The sequence below is a fragment of the Globicephala melas genome, chromosome 2, assembly GCF_963455315.2.
Source record: "Globicephala melas chromosome 2, mGloMel1.2, whole genome shotgun sequence".
In the NCBI taxonomy this organism is placed as follows: domain Eukaryota; kingdom Metazoa; phylum Chordata; class Mammalia; order Artiodactyla; family Delphinidae; genus Globicephala; species Globicephala melas.
In genome coordinates, this window is record NC_083315.2 from 14,708,230 (window position 1) to 14,722,135 (window position 13,906).

General features: G+C 36.1%; 1 protein-coding gene across 3 annotated transcripts in view; it reads right to left on the minus strand.

Annotated features, from left to right (window-relative positions):
• Positions 1 to 13,906, minus strand: part of PLXDC2 (plexin domain containing 2) — a 414,801-nt gene that overhangs the window by 52,430 nt on the left and 348,465 nt on the right. For all 3 annotated transcript variants that reach the window (XM_060293095.1, XM_060293094.2, XM_030837117.2), the window contains 2 exons: positions 8,468 to 8,615; positions 7,016 to 7,054 (listed from right to left, as the gene is read on the minus strand). In XM_060293095.1, the coding sequence (XP_060149078.1) occupies positions 7,016 to 7,054; positions 8,468 to 8,615 (187 nt within the window). The remainder of the gene's footprint in view (positions 1 to 7,015; positions 7,055 to 8,467; positions 8,616 to 13,906) is intronic.

The window sequence follows — 13,906 nt, forward strand, 5'->3', positions numbered from 1 at the left end:
CCTTTCCCATCTGTTCCCCACGATCCCTCAAGAATGACCTGCTAAACATGGAAAATTTTTCATGACACTCCTTTGTTTAAATGATGTCAATGGCTCCCGGCATCTTCAGGATAAAGTTTAAACTCCCTTGTCTAACATTAAACATTAAAGGCTATGAGCCCTGAAGCCCCTTTCAACCTCACCATCCATCACTACTTGTGTATATCTTTACCCTAACCAAATAAACTGTGGCAACTCCAGAGTTAGCTAAACAGATTTTGATGTTGCATGCTACTGAGCCTCTGTCTTTGCTGATCCCTCTGCTGAAATGTCATTCTTCTGTCCCTTTTCTATACACATCTTAACCACAGTTCAAAACTCGGATCAAGCATCATCTCTTCTGGGAAGCTTTCCCATAATTCCAGCTTTATTTAGGTGCCTTTTCTCTGCCCTCATGGTTTTTCCTTAATCTATCTTTGCACTTTCCACACTCTACTTCATTATTGATTTACTACTTTATCTCATCCCACTAGACTACCTGCTTCCTCAGAGTATGCACAGCCCTTGTTTATCTGTGTATCTCCATCTCCTACTAATGGGCGTATCGCGTAGTAGTTTAAGAAATGTTTCTTGAATAAATCAGATCAAGTCAAGCCAAATCAACACGAAAGTCAATCTAATTTTCTAGTGACACACACATTATTTTAGTAGCGTAAGGCAATTAATCATGATCACTAGGCATTTCATACTAAAAAAAACTATAATAATAACTTTATATATGTTGACTACCCTAGGAAGGGTCACAAGAAATATTGGGTCACACAAAAACTGCTCCTGGGGCCCCTCATAAATCTCAGGTTCCAAATCTAATGGTATATGGAAATCTTTCTCCTCCAACAGGAGATCCCCAAGCCCAGGTTTCTGACAAGAAGAGAGCCGACAGAAAATTATATAGGAGATAAGCACAGAAAGAAAGGTAGGAATTGATCAATGAGAGGATGGAGTAAAACATTCTGCTGATGGCAAATGGAAAGTGTATTTAGAGCTGCTTCTTGGAAGCCATGTGTGTGTATTTCTTGAGAGCTTCTGCTACATCATTTTGTTCTATCAGCAGCATAAACTCTACAAATCCTAATAAAGGAGAAAATGTATATTCTGATGTGATTTTTCTTTCGCTTTTCCTATCCTGGATAACAATTTTTTTAAAACAATTGGGTTGAACAATGAAATTAAAAGTTTTGTGGCTCAAAAATGCCAAAAAAAATTAAGCAATTTCATATGGTTCAACAAAATAAAGAAAATGTAACTTTTACTAAAATAAATAAATTGGTAACTGCTAAAATGGACTAATTTTCACATACTATACTAAAAATGAGCTATAACAAACGTAATGCTGCTGGGTCCCTTGCCTCTGCTGAGCAAGACACATTCTCGATGTGTAGACAGGGGTAATTTCTTGTTGCCACCAGTTAAAGTGTTGCTTTAGAGGAGTCATGAGGTAAAGGTAAGGAACAACGGGCGGATTCAGTGTAAGAAATGTCATTCTTATTTGGGGGATTCTGGCAGAAGGAAATCAAGAATTCACGCAATTCTTGATACTCAGTGTGGTCTGTGAACTGGTGGTTTCTGCATTATCTGAGAATTTGTTAGAAAGGCACTGCAAAGATTTGGGCTCCACCCTGGAACTACTAAAGCAGAAAATTCATTTTAACAAGACTCTCTCTTCCTCCAGTGATTCCGATGCTTTTTAATACTTATGAAGAATTGCATCAGACCACTCGTTCTCAACTGAACTTTACGTGGGAATCACCTGAGGGTTTAAAAAGTATTGATGCCTGGCTGAGCTCCCTAGGCTGAGATTTAAGTGGTATGGAGAACAGTCAGCACTGGGGTTTTATGAGCCAGAATAATAAAATTAGATGAGGATAACTGGATGATTCCCATGTACATGTAAAGTTGAAAACCACTACTCCGGACAAGATTTTAGGAGAGAAATTCTTAATCCTAGGGAACATTCAAAATAATATTCTGAAATATAAGAAATTTTCATTATTATGGCACATATACACTTTATTACAGAGTTAGTGCTATCATGAAAAGTAGCCAGAGCAAAAGATAAAACCAAATGCCAAGATACTTTACAGTTTTAGAAACAGAAAGTGATAGATATTCAATAGTCTGTCAAAAGGTAATAACAGTTTCCCTTTGCTTACAAGACTGTGATCTATGGGAAAGAAGTAGATGAAAAAAAATAGCAAGGGAAGGTAGGGAAACGAGTGAAAGATATGTTACTTTAATGATTTATGTATTAAAGTCAAAAAATAATTTGACTGAATGATAAATGAAACACTAGACACTTGATCACTTGCTACAGACTAGGTAAAAAAATACAACCTTAGAGGTAGTCTAGTGAATAAGTCAGAATAATGTTCTAACATTTTATCTTTGGATGAAAAGTCTTATATGTTCAGAAATAGAAATCTAAATACAACAGAATCAGAATTTAGGCCATTCTGTAGTTCATTCAAAGTATTTCTGTATTAGCTCTTTGAAATCAATCCCTTTGCAGATTTGTACCCCAGAATTAACTTAATCATGTTCTGCAAACTGCTTAACGTAGTTATTTCAGCATCCCTTCGATGAAAACCCCAACTTCCAACTCAAGCACGCAGCCTTTCAGAATCCAAGTTTAGTAGACTTCCTAGCAATAAGAAGAAATGACAAACACAGTGCCACCTGCATGACACAACAATTCTGTCTGGAGTGTCAATACTTTAAATATCATTAGCAATTAAGAACTTACATTCAAATATATTTTTAAAAGAAACTTAATTTTATCAAAGGAAAGAACCTTCAGAGGAACCAAGAGAGAATGCAGTTTTTGGTACTCTGATACATCTCAGTCAACAAATTTTAAATAATAAAATCAATCACAGGATTTTAGAGCTAGAAATAATTTTAACATCTGCAGTGCAGCAGAATGGTACAACTCGATTTGCTAAACTGAGCTGAATCTGGTTGAAGATTTCATTTCTCAATTAAAAGACTTTGCCATTGATTCAACTTGCAAACCTTTTTCAGCCAGCCCTAAATATAATTTTATCCAGTTTGCATCTTGAAGACATTTACATTTCTATTTAGTTGGTGAGTGTCATTTGGAAGCAACTAATTAAATGCCAAAGAAGGCATTCAATAGCTGTACTGCTAAAATATATAGCTAGGTAATTCCTTAAAAATGCGACTCTTAAAAAAGCTTTTGCCAAAATTTGAAAACCCAAGGAAGGTGTAGTTTTAAGTGCTTATAACAATTATCCACAGAAATACATATATTTAAAGAATACTTTCTAGGAACCCCTTAATGGAGAATTAAACCTAAATTTCTCAAGAAACATAGAAGGTTGAAAGAATTTAGTTTTTGATCATAAACACAGAGTAGCCCTGTAGTTTGCAGAACACATGCCAGTGCTTCAGACACGACTCAATGACACAGGAGAATGAATGCACTGTTTTTCAAAGAAAGGTTAAAATGGAAACTAATGCATAATTACACGGGAAGAGGAAATTTCATTTCCAAATACTTCTAAGTATAATCAGTTATAGTGGGTGTGAGTAAAACTCCTTACAGCGGCATCTCCCCTGTGAAGCTTCTAAGAGGCCTCAACTGCAAGGGAGCAGCCATGCTGTGAGGCCGCCAAGGACCTGGGATCCATATCCAGACTAAATAAATTCACATCCCAGCTCTGCCACGTACCAGCCAGGTAAACTTACTTTTCTGTACCTTCGTTTCCTCAGCTATAAAATGGAAATACAAATAGGACCAATTACAGGGGTATTGTGTGAATTAAATGAGTTAATATACGTACAGCATTTGGAACTGTGCTTGGAACATAGGAAAGAGTGTCTTTCATCTTCTTTTCTCTTTTCTTCCCCCCTCCTCCCCCCCTCCTTCTCCTCCTTCATTTCTTCCTCCTACTTCCTCCTCCTCCTCTCCAGTCCTTCACATAAATAAGGGAGCAGAAATGATACTTAATTAGACATCTGCATTACTCGAAACTTAATATTATAAACATGCGAGTAGGAATATATCAGTTGGAGATAAAATGCTATCTTTATATTAGTTCTGCTGAGTTTTTGTATTCAGCCATTTACCATGGTAAATCAATGCTATATCTTACTAAGGGGACCTGCACTCCTTAGGAATCATTCTCTTTTTTTAGATTTTTTCAGTTTCTTTTCGCCAAACTATTTACAGAGCCTAGAATTTTCACTCAACTCTGAAGGCTAATAAAACCTCTCCAATCAAATGACTAGCTTGAAATTTGCAGAGGCTCTACCTAGACCTAATCTAAATGTAGCAGGAAACACAATGCACAACTGAGATTTATCAAGAGTGATTTAGCAGACTGGAACTCAGTTTGCGTCCTGCGAATGAGAATCCCTGTCGTGTTTCTTTGGTGTCCAGCTGCACAGAAATATTTTATGTTTTCATATCAAAGATGAAGGAAAATCTCCTGGAAAGTGAACATATAATCATGTCAGCTATGGATTCCACTAAGAAAATCAACTACTTTAACTCAAAGAAATATCCCAGGAAGACTCAGAGCCAAGGTAATCCAATATCTAAAGAAGATGATGTACGTAAAGGCAGAGTCTAGCTACACAATGACTGCTTTGAAAAATGTCACCCTCTTTTCTAGAAAATACAGACCTCTAAATTAAAATGGTTTTAAGAAAAAAAAAAAATGGTTTTAAGAACAGCCAGTTAAATCGAGAAAGAAAATGTGCTGAATTTCTTTGCAATAATACATAGCAATTTATAAAAATGTCTTGCATTGAAAAGAATTCTCAATAAATGTGAGAAAACATTTAAATTAGGCATCCTTTTTCATTATTACCTCAATCTTGCAAAAATGTTAAGCTGGAGGGGGGAGGAGGAGAACGATGCTGAATTCTGTTTTCAACAGAATTCGTTTTAATTAAAGAACGAAGTTGGATTTAAATTGGCAATCCTTCCTACATCTCCATATTCCATAAAATAAAAAGCAATGACAGCAGGTTATCTTAATAAAGTTGCTGTAAAAAGTAATGTATGATATCCCTTAAGTACTCTTCGACAGGAACATTTGTCTTAACACTGGTCAGGTTGGTCTGCTCTAACTGCACTTTTAGGAAAAGTGCTTTATAAACAAACCTAGCTGTGAAAAGAGTTCCAATGTATAGACATGTTTAAGTCTTATTGTGATAGTTTGGAATTCTGATGGGTACCTGATGCATATTAACGATCTAAATATCACCTGAAAATCCAACAGTCAACTTTTCTAGTGTGACAGAAAAGAGGAAACGTCCTCCATTTCAATCTTGGAATTTACTTAACTTGATGTCTCAGCATCATAAGATAGTTTTAATGCATTGGGTTAAGAAAATCTTCAAAGTTTTATGATTCCTTGCTGCATTAAACAAAACTAGGGATTTTCCTTGAGATAGTTGGTAATATTCTAGAAAACTATTTTGCAAAATGTATTCCACAAAACATTAAGTCATTGAGATGCTATTTGTAAAAAGTTTTTATGACCAAATAGCAGAGAAATGCCAGGTACTAAATCTTTATTACCATCTTGAAATTTCTTTAGAATCTATGCTCTCTGAAAGCAGGGAATTTGTCTAAACCTTTTTCACTACCATAGCAGCAAGCATGTAACAATCCCTTGCAATTAGCAGGCACTAGGCAGGAATAAATGAATGAATTCACGAACGAACAGTAAAAGTTTTAAACAGTTTTCCAGAAAATAAATCTCTTTCATTTTCTTTCACCCAGAGTATCTCATACCTATTTGACCACATGAATCCTTTGTTCTTTCTGTTAGCATTATGGAATATTTTAGTCATATTAAAGAAAAAAAAAGAAAAGACAGCAGGAGAATAATATAACAAACACACATGTAACCACTACCCATGTTAAGAATTAAATGTAACAAATACAACAGAAGCCTCTGGGTACCCCTCCTCCATTTCATTCATCTCATACTATATACCCTCTCTCAAAATGAGGTAACCCCAACATGAGGACTTAGGTTCACTAACATCCTGCTCTGAGAAATTTTGAACTAGGGGATTGCTAAAGTTCCTTCAAGCACCAAGATTTTATTTCTAGCGTGTATATGTGGCAAATGGTCATCTGTTAAGCTATCCACTTACTGCATTAATACAATAATGAATAAGAAATTAATGAAATAAAACACTTTGCTACAGAAGCAAGACAAGGACAAACGATGTAATAATGATATATATGAAGAGGCTAAGCAGCTTCTCTTTTAAGTGGACTGATCTAAAGATATAGATATACATATATAGTAACCTAAGAAAACACAGAAGTAATTGTTACTTGACCTAGACTGAGTAATTTAGGAACTATTCTCTACAGTTATAGAGAAAAACATCCCTAACAACGTATACATTGGATTCTGACTTAGGATTTCATCTGGGGCTGCAAAAGTGAAATTGTGTCTAGGTCAGTGTCACAGTGTATCCACGTTTACCTAAGAGATGCTGCTAAGAAGAGGAAACCCCCTTCCTGAGCTGAATAAACAATTACTAATAACACATCTCTTTTATGAAATCAGCATTCTATGATAGAGCCGCACATATAAATATGAAGTAACATAATTGAATAGGAAAAGAACTATTTTAAAATTTTTAGTCAATGTTTTTCAAAGCCTTGATAGTCACATGTGCAACTGATAAACCTAGGACGACAGCGACAAGGCACAGCAAGATGTGTGGATAAATCTTCACTTTATAATTGGTCATTGGTGTCTTGTAGTTTTACAGGCAAATACAAAGATTAGAATTTCATTCCACTATTGAAACAATTTGACTTTTCAAGCCAACCGCTGAATTCTTCCTATGTTACATACCAACAGGGAAAGAAATATAACCTTACTCTATATTTAGAAGTCCACAAGTCCCTTCCATATTTAAATAGATGAAATAGATTAGTATCTAAAAACTTTTATAAAAGAAAAAAATCAGTTCCTACCTCCATTATCTTTTAGATGTAGAGCTATCTTGGTATCATCTGGAAGAGAAAAGTCAAAGTTATAACAGAAAAAATTTTAAGGCGCACAAATCTTAAGACCAGTAATTGTCTACTAATGCCTTAACTCTAACAGGAATAGCTTTTGCTATTTTACGGAGTAAATTTCTATGGCAGGTCACGGGTTACATGATGTAATACTAAACTTTCTTACTGAAATTGCAAGATGGAGACTTCAGTAAATTATTATATGACTCTTAAGAGCTGTGAGAAAAGTACACTGTTGTAATTTTAACTTAAAATACATTCATTTTAATTTTCTAAAATGACATTGTAATTAGACTCTACAGTCTTTATTTTAAAAATCAAAATCAAGAAAATTCCAAGTTAATTGGAATAGTAAATATTTGTCTGTATTTACAAATTCAACTTCAAAAGTTAAATGCTTACTTATTGCTAACAAATATGACCAAAATCATATACGAAAAGATCTTGTCCTATGTGAACAAAATGTAGAATGTATATTTCAGTGGTATATTTCATTCTAAAGGATAGGATTCAAATTACAAAAATACTTTTCTCAGGCTATATAACAACCCACAGTAAGATGGATTAAAATATAACATTGCTTTTAAAAGCAATAAAATATATTTAGCAGCTAGCTATCCTCCACCTCACTTTATCACTTTATTCCAGTTAACTTTTAATATCCAATTAAATTTCAATGAAAAGATTCAAGTTTAATTTAATATCTTATTTAAATGAAAGCAAGGTTTATGAAAGTAAACAAACAAGACCACGTTTTCCCCCTTAAAGCTTACTCTTGGCCAAGTGGTCTCACATTTCTCCCTAGTGGTACCTTTCAGAATCGATGGTTAACAAATTTAGGCTAATATACCTTCTTCCCCCAATGAGTTGTGCTCATGCATTCATGTTCTTTAGTATTTTTGCCTTTCCGGGTAAAGGAAATGTTTTTCAAGTACAATTTCTGTGCCATACACAGTGCCTCTCTACAGGTTATAGACCAGCATATTTTATTGACTGTATCCAGGCAAATATTAATAGAATTGCATATAAGTAGGATTACCTAGTGTTCAGAATCCAAAATCAATGGACATTTTATGTGCATTTTGCCTTTCTATCCTGTGACTAAAATGTTGATTGCCGTTATTACAAAGTTTAGCAATATGAAAGGAAGTCTTTATTTCTTTTCTGAGGAGGACTAGTAGCCAGGATCACTCTGAAAGACTACATCTCAATAAAAGCCATCCATACATTAACAAGAACCCAGCACATATTTTTATTCCATAATAATTTTGTCTTTTCCCTTTTAGACATCCCTACAAAATCCAGTTTGCCAAAGAATAACTCTCTCCCTGGAGAGCTTCTCCAGTGCATGTCAACACAGTGAGTTTTCCCTCCTCCAGTAATAAAGCAACAGTATCTCCAGGGCACCTTCTGTGGGCAGGCTGGTGGGCAGCCGGGGTGTCGCTGCTCTTCTGGTGGTCGTCAGGACCCTGAATTGTGTGCTCGTGGCTCGTATGGTGGTGGTTTGAGTAGTACGTTCCACTGGCTCTGTGGTGTCACAGAGCTTCTCTTTTGACTGTTAAGAGAAACAAAGGGGAAGACAATTTGAGTGATCATACATATGTTTTAAAATTATATCAAAGAAGTTGGGCTGTAAAGCACAAAAGCCTCTCAAATAAAGATGAGGAATGCATTATTTTTGTACAGGACTATAGTTATAGATTTTACTAACGTATATAAAATAGACAAGAGAAAACAATTGGATGTTAGAAAGCATTTCCATCTTTAGATATTTGGATTCCACCATTTCTGCTGTTAACCTTTCATATTACTGCTTATCTTAACCTAAATTTTATATCAGTATATTTATAAAAGACATGATGGGAAACGTTCACACTAGAAGAAAAACACGTGCATAAAGATAAGGTTTAAAACATGCTTAGGTGTGTGAGGAGAGAATGTGTTCCATTCGCATGAAATTGGTAATGCTGAATTTTAAAAATGTGGTAACTGCTCCATTCTACTTTATTGTTTGAAAAATAATCCACCACAGGATGAATGGATATTTAAAATTAAAATTTTGTTTTCCTTTAGGAAATATTCAAAACCACCCAAGCAAAGGATTGAACAGCACTCAGGTAATCACTTAGTCTATCTTCTCCTTAGCAGAGCTACATGAGGAAAAGGTGCATATTGTATTGTTCATTTATAGCCCACAAGAATAAATAATATGACATTTACCAGTAACAATCTCCAACATGCAAACTTTCATGGTTTAGAAGTTGGCGTTTCTCCCTACCTCTGTGTGCTTCAAAGGACTCCATCCCTCTGGTGGGCCTTGAGTAGAAGATAACTATTCTGTACATGGATGGTACTTACCCACATTGGAAAATTATTATTGAATAAACACCTTTCTTAAACTTCTCTTGTCATTAGTGAAGTACAATTCACCATACTGCTGGCTCAGAAAGAGCTCCAAAGATGGCTTCCTTGTCACTAAGTAAATATGATACAGCTTATTCCCTCCTTCAACATCCTAGTGGCCCATTCAATTCCCCAACTTTAGTTCCTGCATCTTCTCAGCTCAGTGATCTCATGATCTCTTGCTTGACTCCACTTTAGTTATCATCCCCATACCCTGGACCTTCCCTGTGGTTGGGAATGCTTTAGTTCTGAAATCATAAATTCAGTTACCCTATTTTCAGTCTATCCATGTAGCTGTTCACTCACATACTTCTTATCCTGTGATTATGCAGAAAGCCCAAGCACAATGATTTTCTCCCATTAGTCTCCTTTCTTCCATCACTTCAACCTCTCTTTTCAGTACCTTTAAGCAGGTTGCCTTTTTCTTTTTTCCACAACACCTTCTTAGAAAATCTGCAGTACTGAATATGGTAAAAACTCTGCCTTTTCCATGCCTGAGCTGGAGAACAATCCTATAGCCTCCCACTGGGAGCTCCACAAACTTACTTCCTGCATGCCCAGCGGGGGGCCTTCTGTGCTGCCTGGCAATACTGCCCTGCTTCGCTAATCTCCTCTCAAATTATCCTCAGTATCAATTTCAAACCCTCTCCACTCTACTTAGAATTGCCATTCCATAATGCTTCTACCAATTTTATCCTTGGGCTCATTTTTTATTTCTTTGATAAGAGTCATCAGCAAGAATTCTTTAAATTTATTTACAAATCACCATCCTTACTTGAACCTGAACTGACCTGTCCTTCCTCCTGTTAGGATGGATGGGGTCTATGGTATACAGCTGTTCTCTCAATCTCTACTCTGGCCCAGCTCAGCCCGCCTTCTCAGGTATTGTGAACCTGCTCATCTGACCCCCTCCTTGCTCTTCAATATTTCATCTCTAATTCCCTCCTGCCTCGTTATCGGCAGCACTTAAACATACTCAAGCATGTCCAATCTTATTTTAAAAACTCTGTCTTCATTCTTCTCCACATGCACCCAAACATCATCCTGCTTTTCCTTCCATTCAGTCAGAATTCCAGAAAGACTGATCAGCCTGGGGCTTCTCAGACTCCCACAAACTTGTTTTTACCCAATCCAACTTAATTGAAACTCTCATACCAATGTTTTTAAATATCTCCTTATCTACTAAATCTTCCATGTACACTCTTGCTATCTCATTAGCATTAGGCACAGTCTGCCCACTTTCTAATCTTGGATTCTGTGACACACGCTCATCAGTTTTCTGATACCTGTCTAACAACTCCATCTCCATTTCTTTCTGTCCCTTAAGTGTTGGTGGTTCTTAGGCATCTTTCCTGGCCTGTCTTTTCTCTATATGCACCGTCACTAGCAATCTCCTCCATACCTATGATTTCAATTAACATCTTTATGTTAATTATGCATAAATCTCTATCTTCAGTCTACATTCTTCTCTTGAATTTTAGGCCCAAATATTTATCTATTGGCTTACATGCATGTGGATATCACAGACATCTCAGGCTCAGTAAGTCTAAGATGGAACTTGTCACACATTATTCTCCTCCTGTGGTTCTATTCTCAAAAACATTATTATTAATCACTGTAATGTTTAAGCTAAAATCCCGAACTTGTTTTGCTTATGGCAGTAAAGGCAGACTACAGACCTTAAATGGTCCTCCTGTCACAATACAAGTGGATTCTGGATAAAACACGAATTTTAAAGCATTACTAGGATTTTCGGGAAGTAAAGAAAATCTCTGAGGGGGCCTTTCTTTTGCCTCTCCCACAAAACAGAATAAAGCAAAAGCTGTGTGCTATAAAGAAAGTAGGAGCAACATACATTAGGCAAAGTAAAAACACACAGTTTGTGCTGAGGGTAAAAATGTCAAAAATTAATTATGCCCTAAGGAGATCAAGCCTTCTACCAGCAGTAGATGAGGGAGATAAATCCAAACCTCTCCTCCCCATATTAAGGCAGGAACACATGGTGTCCCCTAAAGCCCTCAGGTTCCCATCATCAAAACTTCTTTGGTGAAAGCATCACCTATTTACATGCTAGGGATTCCCATGGAATAAGATCAAACAAATGCACTTCTAATTAAAGGACCGAGAAACACAGAAAGAGAAAGAGTAGTCTGACAAAGAGCCAGCAAAAACAAAGAACAACATAATTAGCAAAACCTTTTACATAGTAGGGGCATCAAATATGGAATATATAAAAATTATATATGAAATATTTAAAGAAATGAAAAATAAAATTTAAAAATGAAGTAGTATCACAGACTATAAAAATGACTTGGCGGGGCTTCCCTGGTGGCGCAGTGGTTGAGAGTCCGCCTGCCGATGCAGGGGACACGGGTTCGTGCCCCGGTCCGGGAGGATCCCACGTGCCGTGGAGCGGCTGGGCCCGTGAGCCATGGCCGCTGAGCCTGCGCATCTGGAGCCTGTGCTCCACAACGGGAGGGGCCACAGCAGTGAGAGGCCCGCAGATTTAATAAAGATTTAAATTTTAGAAATGAAAAATATATTTGTGGAATTACTACCTTAATGGACAGGTTTTTTTGTATTTTGCAATGAAGTCTTTTTAATTTTGTTATTCATTTTTCATGTTTAATTATGTCCTTTCTAACGTCTCTCTTTTATTTTTCGTTGTTTTATCTTTTACGGCAAAATTGTCTTATGGTCAATTACTTATGCAGCAAAAATGCTTGTGGCAAAGATGTTTATAGTAAAGAAGCTTATGGTGGAAATACCTAGAACCCATTTATCAAACTTCATACCCAAGTAATAAGAAGACACACACCCTTATTGAGCACATGTAGATCATTTGTACAAATTACTCATTCGCTATTCCATTAAAAGTTTCAATCAATTTTAAAGAATCAGTATCATATAGAACGTGACCTCTGACAATTCAATTAGGTAAGAAATCAAAAATAAAAAGATGAAATTTAAAACGGAGAAAAGACAGTCTCTTCAATAAGTGGTTTTGGGAAAACTGGACAGCTACATGTAAAAGAATGAAATTAGAACACTCCCTAACACCTTACACAAAAATAAACTCCAAATGGATTAAAGACCTAAATGTAAGACCAGACACTATAAAACTCTTAGAGAAAAACATAGGAAAAACATTCTTTGACATAAACCACAGCAAGATCTTTTTTGACCCACCTCCTAGAGTAATGAAAATAAAAATAAAAATAAACAAATGGGACCTAATGAAACTTCAAAGCTTTTGCACAGCAAAGGAAATCATAAACAAGATGAAAAGACAACCCTCAAAATGGGAGAAAATATTTGCAAATGAAACAACAGACAAAGGATTAATCTCCAAATTATACAAACAACTCATGGGGCTCAGTCTCAAAAAAACAAACAATCCAATTAAAAAATGGGCGGAAGACCTAAATAGACATTCCAGCAAAGAAGACATATAGATGGCCAAGAGGCACGTGAAAAGATGCTCAACATCACTAATTATTGGAGAAATGCAAATCAAAACTCAGAATGGCCATTATCAAAAAATCTAGAAACAATAAATGCTGGTAAGGGTATGGTGAAAAGGGAACCCTCCTGCACTGTTGGTGGGAATGTAAATTGATGCAACCACTATGGACAACAGTATGGAGGTTCCTTAAAAAACTAAAAATAGAACTACCATATGACCCAGCCATCCCACTACTGGGCATATACCCTGAGAAAACCATAATTCAAAAAGAGTCATGTACCACAATGTTCATTGCAGCACTATTTACAATAGCTAGGACATGGAAGCAACCTAAGTGTCTATCGACAGATGAATGGATAAAGAAGATGTGGCACATATATACAATGGAATATTACTCAGCCGTAAGAAACAAAATTGAGTTATTTGTAGTGAGGTGGATGGACCTAGAGTCTTTCATACAGACTGAAGTAAGTCAGAAAGAGAAAAACAAATACCGTTAACGCATATATATGGAATCTAAAAAAAAAAAAAATGGTACTGATGAACCTAGTGGCAGGGCAAGAATAAAGACGTAGACATAGAGAATAGACTTGAGGACATGGGGTGGGAGGGGGAAGCTGGGACGAAGTGAGAGAGTGGCATGGACATATACACACTACCAAATGTAAAATAGATAGCTAGTGGGAAGCAGCTGCACAGCCCAGGGAGATCAGCTCGGTGAGGCTCAAGAGGGAGGGGATATGGAGATATATGTATGCATATGGCTGATTCACTTTGTTGTACAACAGAAACTAACACAGTATTGTGAAGCAATTATACTCCAATAAAGATCTATTAAAAAAATAATAAAATTTAAAAAATAAAGTAAAAAATAAAATTTCCATAATTCAGAAATGTGATATAATTCAAAATCCAATGTAAATTCAGTAAGAATATTGACAAGATTGATTGACTGATTGATTGATTACAGATCTTGT